At 42.0% G+C, this 27,989-nt stretch overlaps 2 protein-coding genes and 1 long non-coding RNA gene across 4 annotated transcripts in view; 2 read left to right on the top strand and 1 right to left on the bottom strand.

The window, feature by feature from the left end:
- Window positions 1-11,644, top strand: part of RASA3 (RAS p21 protein activator 3) — a 123,273-nt gene extending 111,629 nt beyond the window's left edge. Inside the window, exons 19-24 of the mRNA XM_079972572.1 lie at window positions 2,519-2,625; window positions 3,311-3,393; window positions 4,473-4,681; window positions 5,599-5,702; window positions 8,042-8,225; window positions 9,118-11,644. Coding sequence (XP_079828698.1) covers window positions 2,519-2,625; window positions 3,311-3,393; window positions 4,473-4,681; window positions 5,599-5,702; window positions 8,042-8,225; window positions 9,118-9,193 — 763 coding nt within the window. The 3' untranslated portion in view covers window positions 9,194-11,644. The remainder of the gene's footprint in view (window positions 1-2,518; window positions 2,626-3,310; window positions 3,394-4,472; window positions 4,682-5,598; window positions 5,703-8,041; window positions 8,226-9,117) is intronic.
- LOC307214335 lies at window positions 4-14,616 on the bottom strand. The gene is made up of 6 exons (XR_013837930.1): window positions 13,964-14,616; window positions 12,827-12,941; window positions 7,978-8,133; window positions 2,502-2,608; window positions 343-1,558; window positions 4-198 (listed from the first exon to the last, which is right to left on the bottom strand). It is a non-coding gene; the product is annotated as an uncharacterized lncRNA (long non-coding RNA).
- On the top strand, window positions 12,946-27,878 carry LOC307214286 (uncharacterized protein). 2 transcript variants are annotated; one of them, XM_079973106.1, is made up of 8 exons: window positions 12,950-13,238; window positions 15,749-15,800; window positions 16,411-16,510; window positions 18,219-18,270; window positions 19,698-19,741; window positions 22,863-22,927; window positions 26,174-26,256; window positions 27,772-27,878. In XM_079973106.1, the coding sequence occupies exons 1-7, from the start codon at window positions 13,034-13,036 to the stop codon at window positions 26,244-26,246; spliced, it is 591 nt and encodes a 196-aa protein (XP_079829232.1). In that variant the 5' UTR covers window positions 12,950-13,033; the 3' UTR covers window positions 26,247-26,256; window positions 27,772-27,878. The 2 variants fall into 2 exon arrangements, with proteins under 2 accessions (XP_079829233.1, XP_079829232.1); XM_079973107.1 differs by lacking the exon at window positions 22,863-22,927 and having other exon boundaries at window positions 12,946-13,238.
- Window positions 27,879-27,989: the final 111 nt, after the last annotated feature.

Consider the following 27,989-nt stretch of genomic DNA (forward strand, 5'->3'; position numbering starts at 1 on the left):
GTATGCATCAGGCTTTAAAAACAAAACAAAACCTGGTGCAAATTCAATTAGTAAATAGTTCAGCACCTGCTTGGGGTGGAACATAGTTCCTTTTTTTTTTTTTTGGTAGTGCTGCCTCTAGTATATATTCATTAAGCAACGGGAAATTTCATTTTGTCAAATTTGGAGATGCTACCAAATTGTTAGGGATGGAAGTACCTTAGAGCAGTGTTTTCCAACCTTGTGCCTCCAGCTGTTTTTGGACTACAATTCCCATCATCCCTTGCCACTGGTCTTGCTAGTCAGGGATGATGGGAGTTGTAGTTCAAAAACAGCTGGAGGCACAAGGTTGGGAAACACTGCCTTAGAGGATATGATAATAACCGAAAATACAAGCAAATTTGTTTTCACCAGAAACATTTTCTGAGTTACCTAAAAGCTGAATAAGTGAACATGATAGAAAGCTGCCTATTTCTGAACATAATCTGAATAATGTTCCTGAATCTTGTTTGCCCCCTAAAAGTTAATTTTTGTCTTTTAGTTATTTGTGCTCACCTTCCTTTTGCTTTTTTAAAATAAGTTTGTATGATTTTTGTAATCGTCCCCTCCTGACTCTTAAATGTGAAATTTCTACATCTTTCTTTTGCTTCTGTCTGATTTTTTTCTGTCTCTCCTTGCTTGGCCTGCTGTGTTAAGGACTCTTAAACTAACAGTAAAGAAAGTTGATGATAATAGTTCATGCAGGTAAGATGGTGAAGGCAGTTGGTACTTGGCCACAGCTACCTGTCCATGGCAATATCAAGAGAGCGTATTCAACTGGGGTGGGGTGGAGTGGGGTGGGAGAAATTTGGATATCCATGCAGGGTGACTGAAAAATCAGATGGGGGTGTTTTTCTTCTCTATGCTGCATCAGTACCTACTGAACACACAGGAAGGTGCCTCATCAAAGGACATTTAGCATTCATTCTTAAAAAATCCATTAGAATCAGGGCGGTTTTTCAGTCGGAATGCTCCGGAACGGCATTCCGGCATCTCTCAGTTGGCCCCCAGAAGTGGGCGGGGGGGGGGGGTAGAGACGTGACCAGCCTCAGCAAAGCCCTGCTGCACCTCCAGCTCACAAGGAGACCCCCCCCCCCCGAGCCCAAAGGGGAATCATATACGGCCTTTGGAGAGAGGTCTCCTCATGAGCCAGAGGAGCAGCGGGGCTTTGCTGAGGTTCTTCAGCCTGACTTAGCTGTGATAGGGCCCCCCTTTCCTACTTCCCATCAGAATCTGCTGCTGTCATCTTCAGGACCACTGTATTTGGGTACCAAGTCCACATGACACTACAATGTAGGTGGGACTTGTCAAGATTGCCTCTCCTTATTACCTCAAGGGTTGTCTGGAAATGTTTTCGTATGTTTGGGTTTTACCTGAGTTTTGGTAGTTTAGTCCATCCTGAGCTGGAAGCTTTGATAAGGATTTTTTCTTGCTGGTAGATGATACAGAGTTTACCTGAAACATTTTGACATTTCTTTCCTCTTCCTGCCCCTGCTTTTTTTAAAAGCCGCTTCTTCTTCTTAGTTTCTTATTTATGTTTCTGTACAAGAACAATCAAAGTGGCTTTCGTGATTTCTTAAAACTGTGATTTATCTTGAACCGTTATGTGCCCAAGTTAAATTAACTTTCAGACTGGTTACAAAATGGTTGGAGATTATAATCATTCAATATCTAGTATGATCCCCCACCATCCTAGATTCGTATTTTCATGATCCCTTACACTCATAAGTTGATTAATCATAGCTAGAGTACTTTTACTTTTAATTCAGAAGTTAGAATGTAGTCAAAAATATGCTCTTTGCTTTCGCAACATTGAGTGCACTGCAAAATGGTTGGGTTGGTTTCTTCTTTCCTTTCAACAGCCACTCTTGCTTTCTAACTTACCAGATAAAAACTACCTGTGCAACAAGTGACTTGGTGTTTATTTACAAGAGATGCCCTTCTGCCTAGTATAGAGGTTAACAAAATTCTACATGTTCTGTATTAGAGTATGCTGACATAGCCATTACTTTTAGCGACTGGGCCTGTCTTTCAAAACGAATCAAAGAGAAAAGCAGGGTAGAGAAGATTTGAAAGTTTAAACAAGAACACATTTTACTCTACAATGTACATGCAGTTCTACCACTGCAGAATGTCTGTGGGCAATCACTTCTTCCATAAAATTTCCATGCCAGCAACTTGCATGTGGGAAAGTTTCTTAATTACCCATGTAAAGTACTGGTTTGAAACGTGGATGTTTTCAAACATGCAACCGCCTGCAAGCAGTATGAGGAGTGACTTGCTAAATTGATCTACTAAGTGATGCCTGGAACCTTCCTAAAACTGGACTTAGCACCTATTGGTTAAGCCTATTCCATTCAGTGCATCCTCATTGTGGCATATTTCACAGTGTCCCCTTGTCTCTGAGGGTACAGTCTCTTGCTTACTACCAGGGAATATAGATATAAATTCAATAAATAAAAATAAAAATATAATTCTGTCACCTTCTCCTTTGCAATAGGTTCATGATCAAGAGGGCACAAGGTAGGAAACGATTTGGTATGAAGAACTTCAAGAAGAGGTGGTTTCGACTTACCAACCATGAATTTACCTATCAGAAAAGCAAAGGTATTAAAGATGCTGCCATTTTCATTAACGCTTAGCTAATTTAAATGTTTTATAATGATGCAAAATGCAGTGCTGGTATGCTGTTGTGACATCCTACTCTCTTCTCTCTACGGTACAAAGGAATAAGGACTCATTTCAATGCATTTTAAAATCGTTTTTAGGGTGTGTTTTTTAAGCGTTCTCCTTTAAAAGCTGAGCTTTTATTTACTCGCTGTGTTTCTATCTAGTTCCTGTGGCGGTCATAAAATCAGTGTTTAAGGATAAGAGCACAATCTGGGGGAGAGGAGGGTGGCTGTTCAGGTAGAGTGCTACAGTTGGTCTCTGCTCATTATGATCAGGCGCCAGTTCCTAGCAAAGGGCTGGTGTGTGTCCTCTGCCATCTTCTGCCCTTGGTTGTGGGCTGTTTCGGCAAGCGTGGCGGAAGCCAGGAGTCTCCGAGTAGCAGTGCTTGGCCTCAGACGTGCAGTACTGTTACTACAGAAAGGATGCTGCAGAAGTCTTAGCCCGAGGCAATGTGCCCCCCCCCCCTTCATACCAAGTGTTTCTTTTAAAGCAGAGGTTGGATGGCCGTCTGCCATGGATACTTGAGATTCCTGCACTGTGGGGGGTTGGACTAGATGACCCTCGGGGTCCCTTCCAACCCTACAGTTCTCTGATCCTGTTTTTCTGCATTTGCCTACTGCAGGTGACCATCCACTGTGCAACATTCCAATTGAAAACATTCTGGCAGTAGAAAAATTGGAGGAGGAGTCCTTCAAAATGAAAAATGTAAGCTACTCCCCCCCCTCTTTCTGTTTTTAAGAACCATGTCTTTATTAATGTCAGCTTATGTCAGTACTTGTAGAGAACAGGTGTTTCTAACACAACCATGTCAGGAATCACAAGACCACAGCAAGAACGCCTCTGCTCCCGCTCTAGCAACAACATCCCAAAATACAGCCCATTCGGATGAAATTGTTACAAACCTTGGCTTGCTTATAGTTGATCTCTTCTGTAATAACTAAGTTTATGATATCTGAACTTTATGTAATTGTGGTGTTTTTGAAATTGCCCTGTCTTACATATATGGGGGTGAAATTCCATCATTTAGTCTTGGAGAGCATGCATTGCACAATACAAGTCAGTATAAATGCAACAAATCCCTGTGGTTATTTCATGAGAGTGCAGAGACGAAAGTTTCTGTGTGAATTCACAACCAATATAAAAGCACCTCTTTTATCTGGAAGCATAAATCATGAGTTTCATGTTTACACTTGTGCATTTTTTGTATATTTTTATAGGCTGGCTGGGGTATACATTTTTTACATTTATATATATATAGAGAGAGAGCGCGTGCACTAAGCAACCAGAATAGTAGCACTTCCTCTGCAAAAGCTTGATTTATGAATTACATTATACTACCACTGTTTTTAGATTATATTGTTTTCAACGTTGGGTTTCATGTGTTTTGTTTTTAAAACCGTGTAGCCAGTTTGTTTTCTATGGTACAATGGTGGGATTTGTTTAAATAAACAAGCATTTTAAATCCTAAACTGCTTGTAATTAAATGAGAAGAAACTGGGCATACTGAACTGTGACTTCCTGTGAGCCGTGTCGGCTTGTTCTTCTAAACAGTTGTAAAACATCAGGCATTTTTATCATTGCAACAAACCTGTGTTAGGTTGATGGGCCTAAAGCTACCTATTGAGCTTCATCTCTGGGCAAGGATTTCCTTGGCTTACGTTCTTAACTCTTTTACCCCATACTGTCTAAAATAGGGTCCCCCTTTCAGGTTTCTTTCTGTAAAAGATAAGGATTTAAGCAGACTTTCTTGTTGGTCATTGGTTTTTCTTCTGCCTGCCTTTCAGATGTTCCAAGTAATTCAGCCCGAAAGAGTTCTCTATATCCAGGCAAATAATTGTGTTGAAGCCAAGGACTGGATTGATATCCTCACCAAAGTTAGCCAGTGTAACAAGAAACGCCTCGCTGTCTACCACCCCTCTGCATACCTTAATGGGCACTGGCTGTGCTGCAAAGCGACAGCAGATAATACCCCTGGCTGTACTCCCTGCACTGGGTAAGGACTTTCTAGGATATATTTCCTGTTCTAAATTTGGCTTTGAAGCAACTTGGTGATGAAATGTGTATCCTGCAGACGTCTGAAAGAGTGAGGGAGCTGATTCTAAGTGGTAGGAAGCTGAATCTATGTCGGTGTCCAATGCAATCACTTGTTTTCTCAGCCTAGTTTTCCTTGCCTGTTTACAACACTTACAAATCTCTGTAGCTAAGCGATATAGGAATAAGAATGAAAGTGTGCTGCTGGGTTTTTAGTACAAGACAAGTAGCCGCAATGGGACGGAATGCTAAACCATGGTTTAGTGCAAGGGTGCTGGAATAGATTTGTCAGCCACCTGACATCAAACCCTTGTGGTCAAAACAAAACCTGCAGGCAAAGCGCCAACAATTAGCTGATCATTGGGTCTTGCAAAGCTAGATTATTCATATTCACATTTATGCAGATTTAACCAATTAATCCATCTGTTAATTAAGCTCTCGTTATTAATGATTCACAACTGAGCTAAAAAGACATGAAAATACTTCTAGACATTAAGCCATCTTCTGGCTGGTTGCAAATGATATGTTATTTTAATAAGATTCTGGCAATAGGAATACCCCACACTATTATGGTTCAGTTTTGGAATGCCTCTCCAACTGAATTATAACTTTTAACTTTAATATCCAACATTAACCGTATTCAAGAGTAGACCCACTGAAATAAGCCACTGATTTCAGTAGGTCTGCCCTGCAAACGATTAACATTAGATATCGCCCCTTCTCTTTAAAATTGATTATACTTCTGTTATCTCATATTGTACCATTTTGAAATCTTGCTGTTCTGTTAATCAGGTGCCCTTTTAAACCATAATGGAAAAGTAGAAACTCTCAGTTTCTTAACATATGATTCTTAAAGTGTTATTCTAAATTATTCTGCAGGGGCCTCCCAGCAAATATCCAATTAGACATAGATGGAGACAGAGAAACTGAACGTATCTATTCCCTTTTCAATTTGTATATGGTTAAACTGGAGAAAATGCAAGGTGGGTATACAAATGAAGTATTCCTTTGTCTGTACATGTCATTTTAAATTAAAATTATATTTTAAAGAATGTTATTTATTTACAAAATCCTACGACTGTTAAGCTATACACTGCAGGTAGTTTGTTCAGAATAGCAAATGATACCTTTTGGTGTCTGCTTCAATATTTCACACCTGTTTTCTGTGATTATTTTGTTCTATGCTTGGTTCTGCATTTTAATAACATAAAAAATAAAGAAAAGAAGCAGCTAATAGATTTTTGTAGTACACACTTCTCTTATCTGCTAGTATGCCTGTATTTTTCCTTAATTCTTTTAGGTCTCAATAGACTTCTTTTTGCACATTAATCAATGAAATCTGAGTGTCAAACAGACGGAGTATTCAATGAATGTAAAAGGAGGGTAGAAGAATCACATGACTACTGCGTTTTTTGGCATTCTAGAAAGCTATTTTTGAACAGCAGCTTAGCCAAACTTCAGGTTCTGCTTCAGCACAGGGACAGAGGCTGGATATCTTAAGCTAAAATATAAATATAACTTTGTAGGATGTAAGCCAATAGTGCCAGATATATTTAAACTTCCTCCGACCCCATGTAATTGCAAACCTGTGAACTCTCTTTCCATGTCTGAGCTGGCCATCCATTTGCCCTTAGTTCCCTGCTTTGAATACAAAAAGCACTTTGCCAGTGAAGAACCACTGTTGCCTCAGGCACTTGTGTGCTCCTTAGGAACAAGTTAATCATATGACTGGCCTTTGCATGATTCTCTCCCCCCCCCCCCCGTTACTAAATAGCAGCCATGGAGGACCATGGTCATGATTGGGACTATAGCATCAGGGGTGTCTCTGTGTTAGCCATTTGCCCCACCATAGTCCCAATCCAAATCGTTCCCCAACAACTGTGGCTGCCCTTTACCCTGACAGCAAAGCTCCCATTGTCACCAATGGGAGTTTACTTCTTGACGCAAACAGCAGGCATGGGAGGGAAGTGTTCAGAACAGGCCTGTGATAGAAGCAGGAGGACTCATTCCTTACTTTGGCCCAACATAGATACCGTATTTTTCGCCCCATAGGACGCACCGCCCTATAGGACACACCTAGTTTTTTTTGGGGGGGGGGGAATAAAGAAAAAAAATTATTTCCCCCCCAGGCACGGCGCTGGCGTGGGGGAAGCCCGAGCTTCCCACGACCCCAGCCCCCAGAAGAGCCTGCTATCCGCAAGCCTAGGGAGCCGCGCCAGTCTCCCCAGGCTTGCGGACAGCTGTGCGAAGCCCGGGCGCGCTGAGGCTTCCTAATGCAGGCAGCTCTGCGCAACCCTCCGGAGCCCGGTGCAGCTTGGCGCCGGGCTCCGGAGGGTCGCGCAGAGCTGCGTGGACCCCGGGAGGGCAGGCAGCTCTGCGCGACCATCCGGAGCCCAGCGCGGCTTCGCGCCGGGCTCCGGAGGGTTGCGCAGAGCTTCCTGAAGCCTGGAGAGCGAGAGCCTCTCGCTCTCCAGGCTTCAGCGAAAGCCTGTATTCGCCCCATAGGACGCACCCACATTTCCCCTTCATTTTTGGAGGGGAAAAAGTGCGTCCTATAGGGCGAAAAATACGGTAAGTGTGAAGAGCAAGGCAAAAAGCAAAGGCATCCCAATGCAATAGATAGCAGGATGAAGCACTTCATTCCCCACGCACGCATGCAAAAGTTGACAGCGCCCAAGACTGCTTTGAGTATAATTTGGGTTTACAAACACACACACACACACACACAATTTCAGCAGTATGTTTGCTGACTTTTGCCGAAATGTGTTCAAAGGTAGTTCTCCACCTGAATCCATCTTAAATGAAAGATTGGCTGCAATTATTCCCTATTCCAGATATTCACATTTGTAGTTGTAGCTATTAGTTTGCATGGATTAGGCAAATTAATGGAAAAGATGACTTTCAATGGCTGTGAAAACCATGATAGCTAAAAGGAACCTCGGGGTTCAGAAGTAGTGTCTCTTTAAACATGAGGTGCTGGGGACACACTGTGGGAGGCTATTGTCTTCATTCCCCATTTGCGAGTTCCCAGAGGCACTAGATTGCCCACTGTACACATATCATATATAACTGCAGAGTTGGAAGGGCCCACAAGGGCCATCTAGTCCACCCCCTGCAATGCAAGAATCTTTTGCACAACCCTGAAATTAAGAGTCTCATGCTCTACTGACCGAGCTTCCAAGAGATGCTTGGCCCCTGGGCTGAAATCGCAGAGCTCTTTTTAAGTTTGCTTTGGGGTGGGGTGGGGGAGTGTCTTACCCCTTTTTGGTGATGCTGTTTGACCTTCATGAGAGCTGGATTTTTCTTCATCTTTTTTCAACAGAGGCTTGTGGCAGTAAATCTGTGTACGATGGACCAGAGCAGGAAGAGTATTCAACCTTTGTTATCGATGACCCTCAGGAGACCTACAAGACACTAAAGCAGATTGTAGATAATGTTAAAACCCTCGAGCAAGAACATGCCCAGTACAAGAGGGATAAATTCAAGAAGACAAAATATGGAAGCCAGTAAGTGTGGGTTGCTCTGGGTGGGTGTGATCTTTAATAATGCACAGAAAGCTTTTTTTCAGAGGAGATGTAGCTTGGTGTGTTCTACATCCAGACCTGGCTAGTCATTCAGTTTGGGGAAAGTTGCAGTTCTAATGGTACAGCACATATTTCGCCTGCAGAAGACCCCAGGTTCCTTCTCCAGGGAGGGCTGGAAAACCCTTGAAAACCTGAAGAGTTGCTAAACACTCCGTGTAGAGCTAGATGGAGCAGTGATTTGACTTTGTATAAGGCAGCTTTCTATGTTCCTGTGCCAAGCTAGGCAATTCAGCCCCACAATCCACAACTGCCCTTTCCTACTCAAAATATAAAAGTCCTCAACTTCCTGCCTGCAGATATTTTCTATGCAGTAGAGCACCCTCCTGTAAAATTATTCACAGGCTCAGGGTATCCTGCAGTTCTCACCTTGCTCCCTGGTCCTGCCAAAATGCCACCTGCAGTATTATCGGGTTGCTTCCCAAGCCCCCTGCCCCTCGACCATCTAAAATGAACTGCAGCCTGTAATTTTGGAAACCAAAGATGTCTCTTGTTCGCTTTCATGAGTTCCCACGACGCTGTCACTCAGGCCAGATCTCTTTCCTAAAGCGTGTGTGAGGAACTGGTCCTCCCGATGTTGCTGGACTACAACTCCCATCATCCCTGACCATTGGCCATGCTTGCTGTGGCCAATGGGAGATGTTGATCAGTGACATTTGGAAGGCCAAAGTATCATGACCTAGAGGGTGAAAGGTAAAAACCCTTCTCCTTTTGGGGGGTTTGTTGTTTTGCTTCAGGTCTGCCTTCTTTAGACCTGCAGCTTCAGAAGCAAAACCTCCCTGTTTTCTCCTTTGTCGCTTTTCTCCTCCTTCTCTAGGGAACACCCCATCGGTGACAAGAGCTTCCAGAGCTACATCAGGCAGCAGTCGGAAATCTCAGCGCATTCCATTTGAAGTCTGAAGGAATTTACAAGGCAGTGATGTTGACGGGTCGAAATGAGAGAAAGGAAAAGAATGAAACGAACAAAGAGAAGCCAACCAGTAGCGGGATGTACCTACCTAAACATCGAGCTCGCTGAGGCTTGCTAAGTGTTTTCTCTCTCTCTATCTCTCTCCAAGAACTGTTACAATAGTTGCTATGCACTTTATTCATCTGATAACAAACAGATGAAGGAACTCTGCCTTCTAGGCAATTTTCATTGTATGTGTTGTGTTTGAGCTGTTTTTTCTTTTTTAAAAAAAATGTTGCTCTGGTTTCTTGGAATCTAGTGATCAGTTCAATGATCAAGGTGTGTGGATTTCATATTGACAACTTCCACAGTCCTGTACATGGTTGAGAGCATTCTTTTAGATTTCTTATTTTTTGGTTGCTGACTACTTTCTTTTCTATGCCACACAGCAATTAGCGAAGGCTTTGCAGCACTTGCTTTTTTTATGGCTATGTTTAAAACTTAAGCGGAGATGAGCTCTTTTTGGTTTTTAGTGCAGTCTCCCCACAAGCAGGTTGAAAAGCAGGGTATTTTGGTCTTCACATCAGCCGTGTAATATTTGGTTAAGAGCTGGCTTTTTAAGGTAAAATTCTAATATTTAAATGGTACTCTTTGATATTTTTGAGATACAAAATCGTTTCCACCAAGGCATTCTGTCGATTTCTATTTTTGCTATATAGTGGTGCCATTAAGAATAATGGAAATTAATTCAAAGTGTAAATAGTACAAGAATACATGGAAGACTGGTCCGAGAAAGTTCGGTTTGCATTTCTGAATTACTGCCTCTTATTTGTTTCCATGTTCCTAAGGGCCATTTCCAATGCAGCAATTTTTCTATATCAAAAGTATTTCCATGTAGAAAAAAAAGTGTTTGTGCCGTGAGCAGTTTGTCGTGTGCGATAAGAACATGTGTTCTGTTTGAACTGCGCACATGCTGAAGAAAGCAGAGTTAAAATCAATAGTTGAAAATGGTCTTGCTGTGTAGCACGGTAGCCCTAAATTGTTTTTGAACCTCACCAGGTTCTTCCTCAGGGAAATTTTGAAAGAAAAAAAAAGCTAGGAACTGCTGTATTCTCTCATAATAACTTTACCAGAGAGATTTGATTGCTGCAAACTAAATACCAATGCATTTCAGACAGGGAAATGGATGCGACGGAAGTAGACTCCTGCATTCTGATTCCCTCTACCACATGGTTTGCACAACCTACAAAGAAGTATTATCCACGTAGGAAAACATTCCTTTTAAAGCAGGCTGAAGATGGACAGAGCTGTAACTTAAGAGTAGCTTGTTATAATTAGGAAATAGTGCTGCCTTAACTCTGCAGGAGAAGAGTGTTGGGGGGAAGGGCATACAGAGTCCATAACAAAAAAGTTGTAAAAGCTTTTTTCTTTTTTCTTTTTTGGACTGAATTATGTTTGAAACTGAAGTTCATGTTCTCCTAGCACTACTCGATTGTTTGGGATGAGAGTTGTACTTTTTACAAAAGTGTTTCAATAATAGAGATGTGTTTCATTGTTTTGTTTTAAATTGCATCGATACAAAGGTGTATCTTGTTAATATGCGTGTAGATGAAGTGGACTGAGTTATGAACCTCATAAAAAACAAGTAAACGTTGTCAAAGAGGAGGAATGAAGACGACTTGTGTGCATGTGTGTGTGATGTATGTATGTATGTAGTGACTGGGATTCAGACGAAGTGATACTTAGGTCTCATTGAAATCACTGTGAAAAAAATAATCTTGATTATCTGAAGTCCCATGGATTTCAGTGGACCTAAGTATAATGAACAGTGTTGATCCAACCCTGTGTGTCTGTGTGAGTGTGTATCTATCTATAGATATATGCACACACAGTATATTGCTGTTTAGCTATATGTCATAGCCTCCTTAAAAGTCTGGTTCAATGCATGCTGGGCTTTGATGAAAGTCTAAGTAATGTAACAGAAGTTATGGGGTGTGGGCGTATTTTTGGACCATAATTAATGAGCTTTCAGCTTGATGAGAAGATTCCATACTTCTGCATAATAGCAAGTCTGTAATGTTCGCCAGGCACTTGAAGCAGAAAAGAAATATAGAAAACAAATGTCGGCAATCCAGCCCCACAATGCTCAAATCCCATGAAAATAAGGAATGAGAACTTTTACACAACCTCTGTTTTTTAGTGGTTACAGATTTTATTCTTCTTAGCAGTTGAGTATATTAGAAGCCTATGAGAACTGATATCTTATCGGTTGCCAACAGGAAGGCTGGACAAAGAACTGTACTATATGTGCCGTGAACTGCCATTTGAATGCCAGTCTTGTTTTTTTGTTTTTTAAAAAAGTGTATTTGTAACTTAATAGTCTTTTAATTAAATACTAATGACCTGCAATGTGTGTTCTATTTGCCAATTAAAAGAAGTGTTTTATTTCTGAAAAGTGTATGTGTGCATATGTTATACGCTAAATAGTGCCAGGCCTTTTTTGGAAAGGAAAGGCTGATGCTTACTGCATTTTCCTAAGGTACAGCAGCAAAAAATTTATTTGTAGTTGGAAAGGCTGCGAGCTTTAATCTAGGAGTTAAGCACCATTGAATTCAGTGGGACTTCCTTGCAAGCAATTAGGATTGGACTTGCACTGTTTTGGGCAACAGCGAGAGCCAGTTTGAATTGGCATACTGAGATTAGAAGGCACATTTTTACTTTATTTTTTACTTGAGGCTACTTTGGTTCTGGGACGTTGTTTCTGTGATATTGGATACAAAAAGGAAAATATTAAAGATGGTGTTTTCTTCTTACCACGAGTAGTATCTTTTATTACCTAATAATCTCTCCCACTCCCTTCAGTATCTAAACAAAAGCACCTATATTAAATTTTGGCAATATAAAAATAGATTTAAAGAAATAATGGTGTAGTTTTCTCAGCCACAGACAGGCGGCACTGCGAACTACAGTGTGTTTGACAAACTGGGCTCTCAAAGTTGCAGCCATGTTGGAGGGTGAAGAGGAAACCAGAGATAGAGATGTGAATGGGTGGCCCCAGGCCAGGGAGCAGCTAGCCTGGTCAGTAGCTGTTGCTTTGGGCAAATCTAGCAGTCTAAAAGGGGTTGGTGTCAGATGCATCCTCTTGGATCCTGCCTCTCTGCCTGTCCTCACATGGAAAACCTGCATCCTTTTTTGCTTCCCTCCCTTTCAGTTCAAAAGTTCTTTCCCTTAATATTGCCCAGTTTCAGGAATATCCTCTTTTCACACCAGCTTTTGCATCCTTAAAGATCATGCAATGATTTTATAAAGCTGTGGGAGGAGGACCATGTAGGTTACTTTGTAAAAAAATAAAATAAAAATAAATCATCAGTGATGATAGTTGGAATAGCCAAAGATGGCGCCAGGTGGGGAGAATGTGGTCTTCCAGATGTTGCTAAATTGCAGCTTTCATTACTGCCAATCATTGACAGTACTTGCTGAAGCAGGTGAGAGTTGGGATCCAACAACATATGGAGAACCATGGTACCACCATGGCACACAATTCATTCCAATTAGAGCCATAGCTGATAACATACAGTTAAAAGATCTTTCCCCAGCGCTTGGTGGCCAAAGGAACAATCCTGGTATGGGTACTTACCAAACAAACATAGAAGAATGTGTAAGGTGATCTTTCAATCCGCGAAGCAGCCTTGGTGGATGAGGCAATGGTTTCAGTCTACCATTTGTGATGTCATAGAAGCTTCACGACAACCCTGTGTGAACAAAAGTCACATGTTTTCAAGGCAACACATTTAAGAAATGTATCAACAGAGAGTCCTACATCATTTCTCCATGTTCAGCTAACATGAAGAACCAAAAGATGTCAAAGGCTGCAAGCATAGCACACAGGAAGCGTTTGCAAGGTGTGCCTTTTGCAACAAAACTATCGCCAGGGTCCCACCGGATTGCAGAAACGTCAGATCTTCACAAATGCAAGACGGTTAGGCTCAGTGGTCACACGCTTAAGCCTGAGCTAGCTGGCCTAATCGAAAAGACATTGCAGGAAGCTGGTAAGTAACTTAGCAAGCAAATCTGTTTATGTATAAAATCTAAGAAAGGAATAGCTTTTGATTCATCTCTCTGTTTCCTTACTGTCCTACAGTCCTGGAAAGCAATTAGTGTTGCCAGAGAGCAAATCTGAGAAGGGATTGGCCAGTGTCACACTTTCCACCTTCAAAGTGGACCATTAGCTGGCTCTTTCATTCTTGTGTTGATACCTGTGGGAGGCCAGGTATCTTTTCCAGAAACAGATAAGGCCCATAGTTCATCAGTTGCCAAGCCCCAGTATGCACTATTCATTTGTTATACAAAAAACATCTCACGACAGCTTACAGCAAAAATACAAATACAAAAAATCATGCAAGAGATTAAAAGGCAGCAAACAACAAAACGCTAACTATCAAATGCCTGGGAGGAAAGTACCCTAAGCAATGAACCTGATTCTTCAGGGGTAGTGCAGCCCCAGGCAGAACGGATGCCACTTATCCTGGCAGAGGAACCACCTATTCACAGTGTCAACAGTGTTAACAGAGCTTCAGTTTGATGGCCCTTATCCAGTCCAACACCAAAGTCAGGCACCGTGGTGTTAAGCATATTCACCACCACTTGAGATTAAAATATATTGATATATATTCTGCCCTTCCTCCCATGGAGCCCAGGGTGGGCAACACAGAAATGATGATACAATTAATACATGGGGAAACAATTCCAGTTCAGATGCAGATAGATAACATACTCCAAAATTCCCGATGCTCCCACACAACAGTTTTATGTAGATGTTGAATAAAATGGGAGTCCAGGCTGAACCCTGCAGAACCCCATGCAGCGGCACTTTTTCACCCTGGCACCATTGGGCCGGCCCTCACTTAAATATAGTGCAACCACCTCACAGTACACCAATTACACGAATTTCTACAAATTACCCCAGATTATCTAATGGGGGACTTGTGTGGAGGAAAACTTAATGATTTGGAGTCTCAGGCAGGATTTGAGCAAACAAACAAGAAAGGTTTTATTAAACAAAGGAAGTTTATGACACAAAGTGGATGCTTCAAGTTATGTTATTTCAGGTAACCGTTCACCTAATAATATTTATACTAAATCTAACTGCTGTTACGGACTTCTAATCAAGCGCAGCTTCTTTTAAACTTCAGTTGCTTATGTTCAGTTACTTCGCTTCAGGTGGATGTTACAGGTTTTTAGACTAAAGAATAAATGCTCAGCTTATTTCTAGCTATTTCACTTCAGTTCTTTCTCAGTTGTTGCACAGCTGTTGCCGCTTAATACTTTGGTTCTTAGACAAGGTGGTATTTCCTGTCAGTTACACACCCCTTCGACAACCCTACTCCTGAGGTACTCCAAGTAACAGACCCAACGGGACCACACCACCCCTCTTAACTGGTTTGGGAGTTTTCTCTTTTTGAGACCTAAGTAGACTGTATCTTTCCAGCTTCTACTTCTCCTGGCTCAGCCTCCCAGTTAATTCCTGGCCTATTACTCTTACTACACACTGTCCTGCACACTAAGCGCAGAGACTCCTTTCTCTAGCTTGTGATACATTCCTCAAGAGTGGATGTTTCTACCCAGAACTAACTCTCTCTTGCCTCACTCCCTATCTCCCAACCTGAAACCTGTCTCTCCAAATCCTCTCCTTTTTCAACTCCCCCTCCTGGAACCCTGGCCAATCAGAAGCTGCTGTTCGTTAACCGTTTGCTGGCAGGGAAAAAGAAAAAGAAAATACCTGGTGACCCAACCTGTCCAGCAAAACAAACTTTTCTGTCACACCCCACGAGGAAGGCTCTGTGGGTTGAATTATCTTCCCACAGCACTACCTTCTGATCTGAAGGGGGTCCTCAACACTATTTCTGAGGCCACCTCTGTCATCTCAAGACAGGGAAATTGCTAGGCAGCAGGTTGAGCAGTACACCAGCAGAATCTCGAATCAGCTCATCCAACACAAGATGTAAACGTTCTAGATTTGCTCCCTCCTTTCTGCATTTCCACTCCTGTTGTTTCAGGTCCCTGAATTTCCTCCTGCTCTCTATCTAGACTGCCCTATTTCACTCATGTTCCCAACTACTATCTCTTGCTAGGAGCCAGTATAAATATTTTTCTCCCCGCCACTTTTCTGACAGCAATATACATACATCTCTGTCTCCTTAGGTCCCTGTAAGCATTTTCCTATCCTGCAGCATGTCAACTTTAACCACTTCCCTGTGTTCTATGCCTTCCTCAGGCCTTAGGTTTCTACAAATTCCATTGATTTATTATCAACCAAGGCAGCAGGTGAGGAAGGCTTCATTTCTCTTGGTTTTACTAGACTAAGTTTAGCTTCCCATCTGCTGTCCAGTCACTACCATCTTCCACAACCATTCATGATGCACACTGCATTGTTGGCTCTACTAGGGTACCTTGGGGTTGTTTTGTTTTATGATGGGAGAATGTAGCCCTCAAAAAGGAAAAGCTCGATTTCTGCCTATATGTGACACTGTTTATGGAACCTTTATTTCCCCTTTTCTAGATGTTTCGGGCACAGAGAAAGGCGCACAGAGGACAGAAGAAGACCTTAGCTGGTAACAGAGTGTAGCTCAGCCTAGTCTAAACAGAGTTATGCACAGGGGGCTAGAATAAAGAGTAATCTTCAGTAAAGAGCCATTTGCCTCACTTCAGTGTGCTTCACGACAAGCAGGAGACATATCCTAGGTGCTGTGAATTCCTGTAGTACAGTAGCTCAGAGACTGAGCTATGAATCAGAAGCCCCTGGTTTCAATCTTGCCTCTGCCATGAACCCACTAGGCAGCCTTGGGAAAGCTGCTTGCTCTTCACTTCAGTTCTTCCCTCTACAATACTGGGGAAGATTATTATCTTGGTGAACATACAGGGTTGTTGTAAGGATTATCTCATTATAATGCAAGCGAAGTGCTTAATTATTACACCTAATGTTATAATTGTATTTACATCAGGATGGGTTAGCATCTCCTCTCTTGCACACACAAACATGTGTAAGTTGCAATGAGCAGGGTCCAGATTTAAAAGCATGTTCTTTTTGCCCTACATGACTGTTTAAATAAGGTGAGAAATGCCAGCGGAAACTTTTTGCTGTGAATTAAATACCTCCGTTCAGTTGTTCAACCGGATCACTATAATAAAACTGTTGATATGTCAATATCTCTTCCTGTGCAGTCTTAAAGAGATCAAGAAGAAAGTGTATGACAATAAAAAGGATAAAGAAAGTGGTCGTGAGCAAGATGAATCTGTTAAAGTGGAAATCAGTGAAAAAACGGTCAGGAAACACAAAAATTCTAAGTACAAGTAGTTCTGTGTTTGTTTACATGAGGGGTTGGGGAACTTCTCCATCCTCAAGTGGGAAACCTTCCAAGGACCACATGCCAGTTTGGAGTTCCAGTTTGGACTCCAAACCCATTCCCATAAGTGGTGTGTGTGTGTGGACAGCTAGATTATATATCATGTTCTAGGATAGTCATCCAGAATTATTTCATACCCGCCAACATTTCTTTGATGAAAATAGGGATGTCCTATTCCTTTATTTATTTATTATTTAGTATTCTATTTTATTTATACTCCACCCATCTGACTGGTTTGCCCCAGCCACTCTGGGTGGCTTCCAACATAAATAAAAACATAATTAAACATTTTAAAAAAACCTTCCCTATACAGTGGTACCTCAGGTTACAGACGCTTCATGTTACAGACTCTGCTAACCCAGAAATAGTACCCTGGGTTAAGAACTTTGCTTCAGGATGAGAACAGAAATTGTGTAGCGGTGGCGGCAGGAGGCCCCATTAGCTAAAGTGGTACCTCAGGTTAAGAACAGTTTCAGGTGAAGAACAGACCTCCAGAAGGAATTAAGTTCTTAACCCGAGGTACCACTGTACAGGGCTGCCTTCAGGTGCCTTCTATAGGTTGTATAGTTACTTATCTCCTTGGCTCGGGTGTCACGTTACTCCATACACTCCAACATTTCTCCAATGAAAATAGGGACATCCTAAGGAAAAGCAGGACATTCCAATATCAAATCAGAAACTGGGACAGCTTTCTGTAAATCTGGGACTGTCCCTGGAAAATAGGGACACTTGGAGGGCCTGTTGTTTTCCTGATGTATCCAGTTATTAAGTATTTTACTGAAGCCAAATAGAAATAGCATCAGACCAAAGCAGCAGCATTCAAAACAAAATGTTGCTCAACAAGGCCACCCCGGATATTTAATTTACTTGAGCTATTTATATGCCACTAAATCACTGGAGTTTCTAAGTGGTGCACATAAAAAGAAAAATTCAAAAACATGCAGTGGTCCAAATAAAGTCAATCTTAAAAGCCTACTTGGGATAGAAAAGTAAATAGGGCAACCCTACAGCCATTCTACAAGGAGGGCCCTGTTGGATCAGGCCCACCACAGACGTGTAAGAGGGGAAAGGGGGAAATACAGATTGTATGGGAAACTCTAGGAGTTGCAGTTCTTGGGAGAAATGTACTTTCCCTGCAGAACGTGCTCCTTCAAGGAATACAAGTCCCAGAGTTCTTCAGTCCCAGGCAGTTTTCCTGTGCACAGACAAGGAGAAGCCAATAGGTTGTGACCGCAATAAGGGGTTTCACTGAGATTTCAGGGCCAGAGGGAGCCAGGATGGCTGCTTGAACTGACAGGCCTTGCAACAGGTGTGGGTAAATGAGTCCGGCCTCTGCTCCCCATAGATCCCAGGAACATGGTCTAAAGGGCATTTGTCACTTGTGGGTTATATACAAACACACACACACCATGTTGCTATGGCTGGCTCGAAACACTAACCAGGTCGCCATAAATACAACAGCATGGATTTTTCTGTTAGTTTTCCCAAAACGCACAAGGGTTTTTATGTAGCTTGGGGAAAGGGAGCCTGTGCTATAAGTTCATAGTGGGCCCAGACTAGAGAAATTAGGCTTGCTTGCCTCTTAAAAACGCAACACACTTAACCTTCTGCTTTTTAAATCTGTAGAAAGCAAAGTCAGATGCTGAAATGGAAGACGTTCTTCTGGAGATGAAGGCAAGTAATACTCTCGGAAAGAATGGCTCAATGTTCAGTTTTACTTTCATCAGCAGTGAAGCAAAAGGATTGTTTTGAGAGATACCAAGCGTGTGGACGGAATCTGAAAGAAGATTTCTCAAATCTGTTCCAGTCCACAAAGTGCTTCCTTCTCGTGGCTATTTGTCTGGTGTATGTGTATCCGAGAGACTGTGCTATCTCTGCAGTAGATAATAGGCTAGCCACCTTTTCTACCTGACGCAGATTCTGTCCTATAAAATATGGGGCAAATTCTGCATCCATTTTCTTGATCATGTTTATAACAACCTCAAGGAAAATATACAACCAACCAGTGTAACTTTTGCTAATGCAGAGCAGAAATGAACTTTGATTTTACAATTAAGATAGTTGGTGCAGAAAAATTTGCTGCCGATCATCACAGTAGGATCCCTGAGCACTTTCTCCTGTGTAACAGAGTCCATTTTGGCCCCTTGATATACCCAAGAGCTGAGGCCAATGAAGTTGGTGTGCAGCTTGAAAAAAGTAGAGAAAAACTCCAGACAAATACAATAGAACACTGTTGAGTGCTGATTATCAAGCTTACTCAGCTGCAGCAAAGATGGCAAAAATCTTTTGTATTTTGCTATAAATGAAAAAGTGCTCAAATATATGTAATGTACCTCCAAGCAGAGAACCAGAGAAGTAAGAATATCTCTGTCCAGAATGCTGTCATTATAGGTACATTCTATCTTCTTGTATTTTAGTTCCAATCCTATAAAAAATCTTCAAACTATATACCAAATGTGTAGGCTTGCAGCTCTGCTGATTTATTTTATTTTATATTTAGACTGCAGTTCCCATCATCTCTCATCAATGGTCATGCTGACGGGGACTGATGGGAAGGCCAAACGTTCGCCATCCCCGATTTAAGAGATTAATACCCAATCCTTCAACATTTAAGCATTAAGCCTGCAATGAAATAAGTTAAGCCAAAAACATGACGATAAGCTTGGTGATGGCTGAAATGACTTTGCCATAGCCACTTTTCTGCCCCTTCCACACCCCACTGTTGTCCTGATACCATCTATCTTATCAATTATTTTGCAAGTTGCAGGGATACCATTTATGAAGGTAGCTTTGCTGACCTCACATACCCTCCTGCACTACCACCATGTTCCAATTTTGCTCCCAAGGCCGCCAATGTTAACAGAAGATGACACTGACTTAACACAAACACATGTGATAAAAGCCTTAAGGACTTCCCTAATGCTCTTCTAAGGGCCTAACTCACTTTACATGCAAGCCGTGTAACATGAGGCCGCCATATGTTTTTTCCCTAGGAAGAGCACTTGTGACGTTTTCATTACACCCATATGTGTGTAATGTGTAGTTTCATCTTAAAGGTACCTTACAATTTGGTTCTCTCTTATTTTATGTTCCTCTTGCAGAAAGACTTGTCATTTGTGGAGATTGATTTGAGAGATAGAGTCGAAGAGGTAGGCATAAGTTGTGTGAACATACTTTTGACTTGCTATATTTTCGTGAAGGGAAGATGCAAGTGTGATGAATGGATACATGCAGGCAGTGCTATTTTTCTAGAAAAAGAGTTGTAGGAACTCACTATGAATGCCTCCTTTGTTCTCTTATAATGGCAATGACACCCACCTGAGAGGTGCCGGAACTGAGTTCCGGCTCAGGGGGAAAGCCCTGCATGCAGGCAACCATGGCTTCTTCCCGCTATGTTAAATTTCATTTATTAAATTGCATTTATTGAAAATATTTATATCCTGCCTTTCGACAACAGATGTTGATAGGTGGCAAAAAAAACACAGAATGAAAACAAGTTGTTTTTCTTAAAGGCTATGATAATTGACGAAGGCTTCTGGGGACTGATGATATAAAATATCCAAATGCAATATTATTCACTTATGTTCTGTAGTGTGCTGTATGACCAGAATGCTTCCCATTTTAGATATCATTTATTTTTAGTAACGCAGATCGTGGGAAGTCATTAGCTGAATTCAAACTCCCTTGGCATTTATAAAGAGCAGTAATTCACCAGGAGCTGAGTGGGCTCTTTCTGCAGCATCTTACGTTTGTTGGCTGAAAGGTGATCAGTGGTGTTGATTATTAGGAAGAAATTGCTAAGAAGTGGGGAATTTTTTTTAGTTCAGGCAACCTGAAAGTAAGGGAATGTGATAGTCATGAAATTACTAATGGTGCAAAGAATGTGAAGGAATTTTTTTTTAAAAAAAATTATTTATTCAGACTGCCTTATACCCTACCTACTAACTGAGGTTTTTGAGGGGCTTCCAATATATTTAAAATATAGTAAACTAAGTGTATGATCACAAAAATAGCATTTAAGCTTCCCTTGGCCCAGAAATGGCTGTCAAAGCAGCTGGATGACAGATCAGGGCTTCCTCACCCAGCTGTTGCTGAGCTTGCCTTCTGGCTATGGTAACAGATGCAGAAGGAGCTAGTGCAACAAAGGTGTCAGAAGCCTCCTCTCAGTCCCCTAAGTTTCTTCAAAATGACTGCTGTTAATCCCTCCCAGGCCAAAGTTTCCTCACTGGACAGCAGTTGCTCCAGTCCTCCAGTGCCACTCTGCAGCACTTCTGGCCTGGAAATGGCTGCCTGAAGCAGCCAGGTATTAGTCGTTCACAGAGCAGGACTTCCTCACCTGCTTCTGATGTCTCTCACAGCTTTGGGCTCTGGTGGTGGCAGATGCAGAAGGTGCTGGAACGTTCTCCAATATTCCAGCTTCTGCTTTGCAGCTGAATTTGCTGGCCTGGAAATGGCTGCCAAAGCACTTATCCCAAACCCTCCAAGTGTCCCTATTTTCCAGGGACAGTCCTGCATTTACAGAAGCTGTTCTGGTTTCTGATTTGATCCCAGAAAGTCCTGCTTTTCCTTAGCACGTCCCCATTTTCATCGGAGAAATGTTGGAGCTATGTAACCCTGGGGCCAAGGAGATATGTAACTATACAACCTTAAGAAGACATCTGAAGGCAGCCCTGTATAGGAAAGTTTTTTTAATGTTTAATGTTTAGTTATGGTTTTATATGTGTTGGAAGCTGCCCAGTGTGCTGCCCAGATGAGTGGGTATAAATAATAAAATAATAGTTATTATTATTATTATTATTATTATTATTATTAAATAGGACATCCCTATTTTCGTCAGAGAAATGTTGGAATGTCATCCAATGAGTGTGAGAAAGGAAGTATTTTTTCACGCTGCATTGTTACCTTATAGAGCTACTTTGGACATAATATTGTTCAGAAATATGACAAAAAGCCTCAGTGACCCTCAGACCTATATGCTTCCCATCTTGGAAACTGAATGCTAGACACCATTGGGTCTGATCCAGCAAGACAACAGCTATCTTATTAAGATACAGTGGTACCTCGGGTTAAGTACTTAATTCGTTCTGGAGGTCTGTTCTTAACCTGAAACTGTTCTTTAACCTGAAGCACCACTTTGGCTAATGGGGCCTCCTGCTGCTGCTGCGCCGCTGGAGCACAATTTCTGTTCTCATCCTGAAGCAAAGTTCTTAACCTGAAGCACTATTTCTGGGTTAGCGGAGTCTGTAACCTGAAGCGTATGTAACCTGAAGCGTATGTAACCTGAAGCGTATGTAAACCGAGGTACCACTGTACTGTGTTGTCTGGTGACTTTTGACACAGTACTAATCACAAAATAGCATTGCGGCACTAGGTTCATGAGCTCTTGATTTGTCAAAGACTTGCGCCTCACATTTAGATGCAAATCCTCCAGGCATCTTTCAAGTCATATTTGTGTGTTCACACATACCTGAAAGTATGCAACAAAATTCATGTCACTGTGGATACTGTGAAATGTTTTTTTGTGGGAGAAGGTAGAAAACACGGCATCACACTTCATATAAAATGTGATGACTCCACATTTCACTGTATGCAGCGTAAACGTAACTTCAGTTTAGGATTAGCTGACAGCACTCTTGGGTGGACAGAAAGGCTCTCATCTGTCTGTATCAATAAACACATTCATCCTGATTAGGTTGTATAACCAATTTTTCTTGCAGGCTTGGGGTAAATGCCTTGTTGCACTTCAATACGAACACTATTACCTGCCTTTCTGTCAGACCCTTAAGGCAGCTTACAATACAAAATTTGAAGATAATTTTAAAATGTCAGCAGTATAAAATATTACTAATGAGGGGGGAGGGCAGGAATGAAACTTATCAGAATTATAATAGCATGTTTGGCAAAAGGAACCTTAAATCTAAAAGTCTAGTTGAATTGCCTCATGTTCACATATCATAAACAATCAAGCCTTGCAAGTAGAAAGAAATTGTTTCAGCGTTGCCTAGCCAGGATTGAAAGCGCTTTTCCATGACATACAAAGAGAGGCCTGAATTAAATACACCATTTGTCCAAAGCTAGTAATGCAATGAAGCTTTTTTCTTTTCTTTTTAAGGAATAGTTTCACTGAAGTCACATGTTTTGAACTGTGCATGACCCTGGAGCAAGGTTTTTTTTTTAGCAAAAAGTTTCCCAGAAAAGAACTCTGCTTGTTTTCACTGTTATAGATTATTAGCATTAACAAAGAATTCACTATTTCTTAAAATTTCTCAGAAAACTGAAGAAATCTTGACAGAGGAGAAGCAGCATGAAAAGGAAGAGGAATCTCCTGAAACGCTGTATGGCGATATTTTTACTTGTTGTGCTAGACATTGGTGGGAAAGGCCAGCTTAAAAATGCTTAGTTTTACAAAAATGTGGTTGTGGGTCCAGAATAGTGGAAGGCATTTCATTCCTAAATCCCAAATATGTTTGCTTAGCTCTTTTTGACACACTAATTTCATTGCTGCTTACTTCCTAGTAAAGCAGGCTTAGGCTAACGGCTGTAGGTTTTGCTCTCTAGACATTTTTTTGCACGCTATCTTTCCCAGTTGGCAAAAAAAGGTGTTTACATTTGTTCATATGCAGGAAAATATGTCATGCTACTTGTGGTTCCCAATCAACAACAACAGTGGGCAGATCTATACCAGGCACCTAAAGCACGCTCAATGTAAATGTAAAGCACACAGCTTCTCCCAAAGAATCCTGGGAGATGTAGTTTGTTCAGGGTTGCTGGGAAATGTAGTTCTTTGAGAGGGCAATTACAGTGGTACCTTGGGATGCGAACAGGATCCATTCCAGAGCCCCGTTTGCATCCAGAAGCAAACCTAACTAGCGACGGCACGTCTGCGCATGCGTGCATCACTTTTCACCACTTTTGCACATGCACGTTACGTCAGTTTGAGCATCTGTGCATGCGTGAGCGGCGAAACCCAGAAGTAACACACTCCGTTACTTTTGGGTTGCCGCGGAGCGCAATCTGTACGCGCACAACTTGAAGCATATTCAACCTGTATGACTGTACAGTTCCAGGAATGCTTTGAGGGAAGTCATGTGCTTTAAATATGCCTTAAATGTATGGTGTGGTAAAGGTGTTAGTACATGATGCTACTATTCAGAGAGTAGTATATAGCACTTGCTAGATATCATCAGAGGGAGAGTGTTCATGCCCTCTTGTGGGCTTTGCATAGGCACTGTGGGCACAGAATGCTGGGACATTCTGCACTGCAGGGGGTTGGGCTTGATGACCGTTGGGGGTCCCCTTCCAGCTCTACAATTCTATGATTCTATGGACATAAGAGGAGTTCTCCTGGATCAGACCAAAAGCCCATCTAGTCCAGCATCTTGTTCTCACAATGGCCAACCATTGTGGTAAAGTGCAATATACAATTGTGACACTAGGCATGGCGACTGTGAGCTACAGCAAATTCAACGCATTTTTCAAAACGGTTTTTTTAAAAAGCATTTTTCAAAACGTTTTTAACATGCATCTAGATTCCACACCCAGGTGGTTTCTGTGGCTGTTGGACTATCTGGGATAATAAATCAGGTGCTATTAAATGGGCTTACTGATTGGGCTCGTGCAGAACTCCTGTTAGTGGCTGGTTATAAACATTTCAAAAATTATATTTGGAATAGCAGCAACCTGGTAAATGATTGATATTTTCCCATCCCAGTCTTCCCCATCCATCCATTCCTGATAACACTGATTGCTAGATACTTTGACCACTAGGAGGAGCAGGTCCCATATGCTAACTGCTATGGCCTATGTACACTGCTTTGTCTTCAAATAATACATGTTACAAATATTATGTTAGAACATTATTAGCTGCGTGTTGTCTGTGGTTGTTCAGAGTTGTCTTCAAAGGGCTGCAGGCTGACCCTTGCATTAGATAGCTGGCTTACCTGATTTTACTGCCAGGGAGGATGGCAGGTGGTCAGGGGAAGCTCAGGGGCAAAGCATGCACTTTGCATGCACAAAGTTCCAGGTTCAATCCCCAGCATCCCGAAGGAGGTCTGGGAATGTCCTCTGCCTGAAAACCCTAGAGGGATGCTGCCAGTCAGTGTTGGCAATGCTGGGGTAGATAAACCAATGGTCTGACTCAGTTTAAGGCAGCTTCCTATGTTCCAATAAGATTTTCTGCTTCAGGCGCCAAAATAACTTGGGTACACACTTTGAATTGATTGGGGAGGGCAGGGAATGCTATTTGCTGCTCTGCCTCAGGCAGTAAAATATATAGGGCTGTCTCTGCTTAGCGGTACTTTCTTTTTTATTAAAAAAAACAGAACCCCAAACAAGTTATGGATTGTTCTGCTTTTAAGTGTGCCTAGAATTGCAGTCTCACTTGACTTCTTGCTTCTGTTTGTTAAGATGAGTCAGTGAAGCCAACAGTTGAATAACGTGAGAAAACTCTGTAATTTGTTTGCAGGAATATGGCTCTGTCATATGACGGGTTCCCAAAACAGTGGTTCATTATTGGTGCTTTGCCTCTGAGCTACACAATCCTTCCTCTGAGCATATGTCAATCAAATCAATGGGATTTATTTATTTTTAACAATTTCAATAGGTGCTGGATTGTAATCATCACTCTATAGCCTTAGCCTGTGAGAGGGATGGGCTTGTGTGCTTGTAGGTCAGGGCTGCTACTCAGTCTTTGAAATTCTCATTCAGCACATGTATTACTACTATTCATTACTACATTTGTAACACATCTTCCCCTTGAGGAGGTCAGGGCAGTGTGATTGGGGGTTTCCTCATTTGTTCCTAACCTATGAGGTAGGTTAGGTTGAGAGACAGTGATTCACCCACTGGTAAGCCAGTGAACCTCATGACTAAGCAGAGATTTGAACCCGGCTCTGCTTTGTCCAAGTCCAACACTATCTACCACACAATGCTGACTCATTCCACCTGCCTTTAGAATAGTGTGGGTCCACTTAAATGGATACTAGGCATTTGCTATTTGTGTTCTTCCAGATGGGATCCTCATCCAATGCTATTATACAGGGCGAGCCAGCATGGTGTAGCGGTTAGAGAGTTGGACTAGGAGTGGAGAGATCCACATTCAGATCCCCACTTGGCTATGAAGCTCACTCGGACCATCAGTCATCCCCTCTCAACCTAACCTACCTCACAGGTTGGTTGTGGAGATAAAATGGAGATAGCCAGTGAGGAAGAACCACAGAGGTTGTGCTAAGACTCAGAGGAAGGGCAGAATATGAATATTAAAATATAAGTATCTTATGCCACCAGATCTCCTTCCCAACACTGCTGCTGTCACCAAGCCACATAGGTAAAGGAAGAAAAATGTTCTGCAGAGCCTTGTTGAGAGGTTCATGGAGGAATATTCTCAATTCAGGACTGGGTTCTTTTCATCTTTCCTTATTGTACTTGTTGGCTATTGTACTTGTTGGCTATCTCTTGCCTTTATGCTGCCCTAATTTAGTTGGTTTCCCCTTTGGAGCCACATTCTTGACTCCTAAGAAACCTTTGTTCCAGATTATGTCCTTATATATGTAGAAATGAACTGTGGGAATTTACATTTGCAGGCCCGAAAGCAGCTGGCTGTGCTGTTTTCCCATCTGGATGAGGCAGAAGAAGCGGAAGGAAAAACAGGAGTAGCCAGAAAATGGTTAATATCACCACACGGGTAGCACTGGGAGGCGTGAATATATGAGATACTTATGGGGGTGGTGGGGTGCCGAGGCATTGGGGATAAGGAAGGAAATTGTGGCGGCTGTAACAGCCTCATTCAGCACCTCCCTATAGCACTGGGCTGAGGGAGTTTTAGGCAGCTGGAGCTGCGCTGCTTTCTGTGCTGCCACCAGTCTCCCTTTGCCATTTGCTGCCGCAGCCACCCATCCCATTCCACCCTTTGGTAAGATTTCAGGGTGAGAGGCACCAGCAAACAACAAACCCAAGAGCAAATCATTGTTTCTGACCCTGGCTTGTTTGGATAAAAGCATAGCTAAAACTAGCCCCAGTTCTCCTGTTTGGATGAAACAATGAATTGCAGTTATCTAAGAAAATTGGAAACGAACTCTTCTGTGTGCACATAATGCTAAACTATCGTATAGTGTTGTGTCCAAAACTTCAAACCAGGTTACACAGTTAAGCATGCCTATGAACATGTTTTATTCTGTGTTGACCCTAACCTATGCCCTCAGTGCTTTTGCACATTTTAGACTCGCTTGGAGCAATCTTCAAACAAGCTGAACAAAAAGATACAAAACAGTTTCCATCTAATATTTTGTTTGTACCTGTGTGTGCTTTTTGGAGCATAATGGGTGCAGACATTAAGTCAGAATCCTCTTTCACCCTTCCCCTTAACACAGGCATAGGCAAACGTGGCCCTCCAGATGTTTTGGGACTACAACTCCCATCATCCCTAGCTAACAGGACCAGTGGTCAGGGATGATGGGAGTTTGAATCCCAAAACATCTGGAGGGCCAAGTTTGCCTATGCCTGCCTTAAAAGATTGTAAGTGCTCACAAGAAATCTCTTTTAGTCTTAGAGTTGCCAACTATTCATTTCGAAAAGACTAGCCTTCCAGGTGAGAGGCCAGGGGGGTGAAGGATTCAGCAGACTGGTGTGTTATGATGGTAGATTCTGCCAAGCGCAAGGTGCCAACTCTAACAATAAATTTGATAAGAGTTGTATCTACGGTAACTTGTCATGCTCAGAGTAGACCCATTGAAATTAATAGACATGACCAGCTAAGTTCTGAGTAGAACTTAGTTGGATACAATCCTCAGTCTTTAAGTTACCACATGACTCTTGCTTTTACTGTAATATAGAAATTACAACAAGCCTTCTTCAAGCTGGCTCCAGAGTTCACTGACTCAACACTTTTTAAACTGCTAGACAAGACCGGTTATACAAACCAGACCAGTAAAATTCTGGCCAGCTGGCAATCCTATCCATTCCACAAAAATATATTTGCCTGTTTGCAAGAAGAGGTTTGTTTAATGGTGAGCTCATGGTTTCAAAATGTTTATTGGTCATCTCAGAATCACCCAAGTGGAGTCAGTGGAAGATAGCCAGGGCAGGGAAGATGCAGGAACTTTGTATTGGGTATATCTGTTTGAAAGTCGAATTACCTCTGTTGTACATGCTGATTATTCTGTATGACCTTCAATCCATACAGGACTCCAGCTTTTTAGAATACAAGGCCCAATATGAAATGGAAGGAAGACCAGTGCGGAATGGTCAGCTGATGAATAAGCGATGAATAAACTCAAATTCAGAACTAGACTCGTTGTTCCTTCACTTTATCTGAGGTACCACAAGAGGCTACCGGTCTTTGCATTCTGATAGAGACAGTGGATTCAAAAGATATAGCATGGGGTGGAAACACAGTGGTAC

This window comes from Podarcis cretensis, assembly GCF_951804945.1.
Source record: "Podarcis cretensis genome assembly, chromosome: 4".
NCBI classification, from domain to species: domain Eukaryota; kingdom Metazoa; phylum Chordata; class Lepidosauria; order Squamata; family Lacertidae; genus Podarcis; species Podarcis cretensis.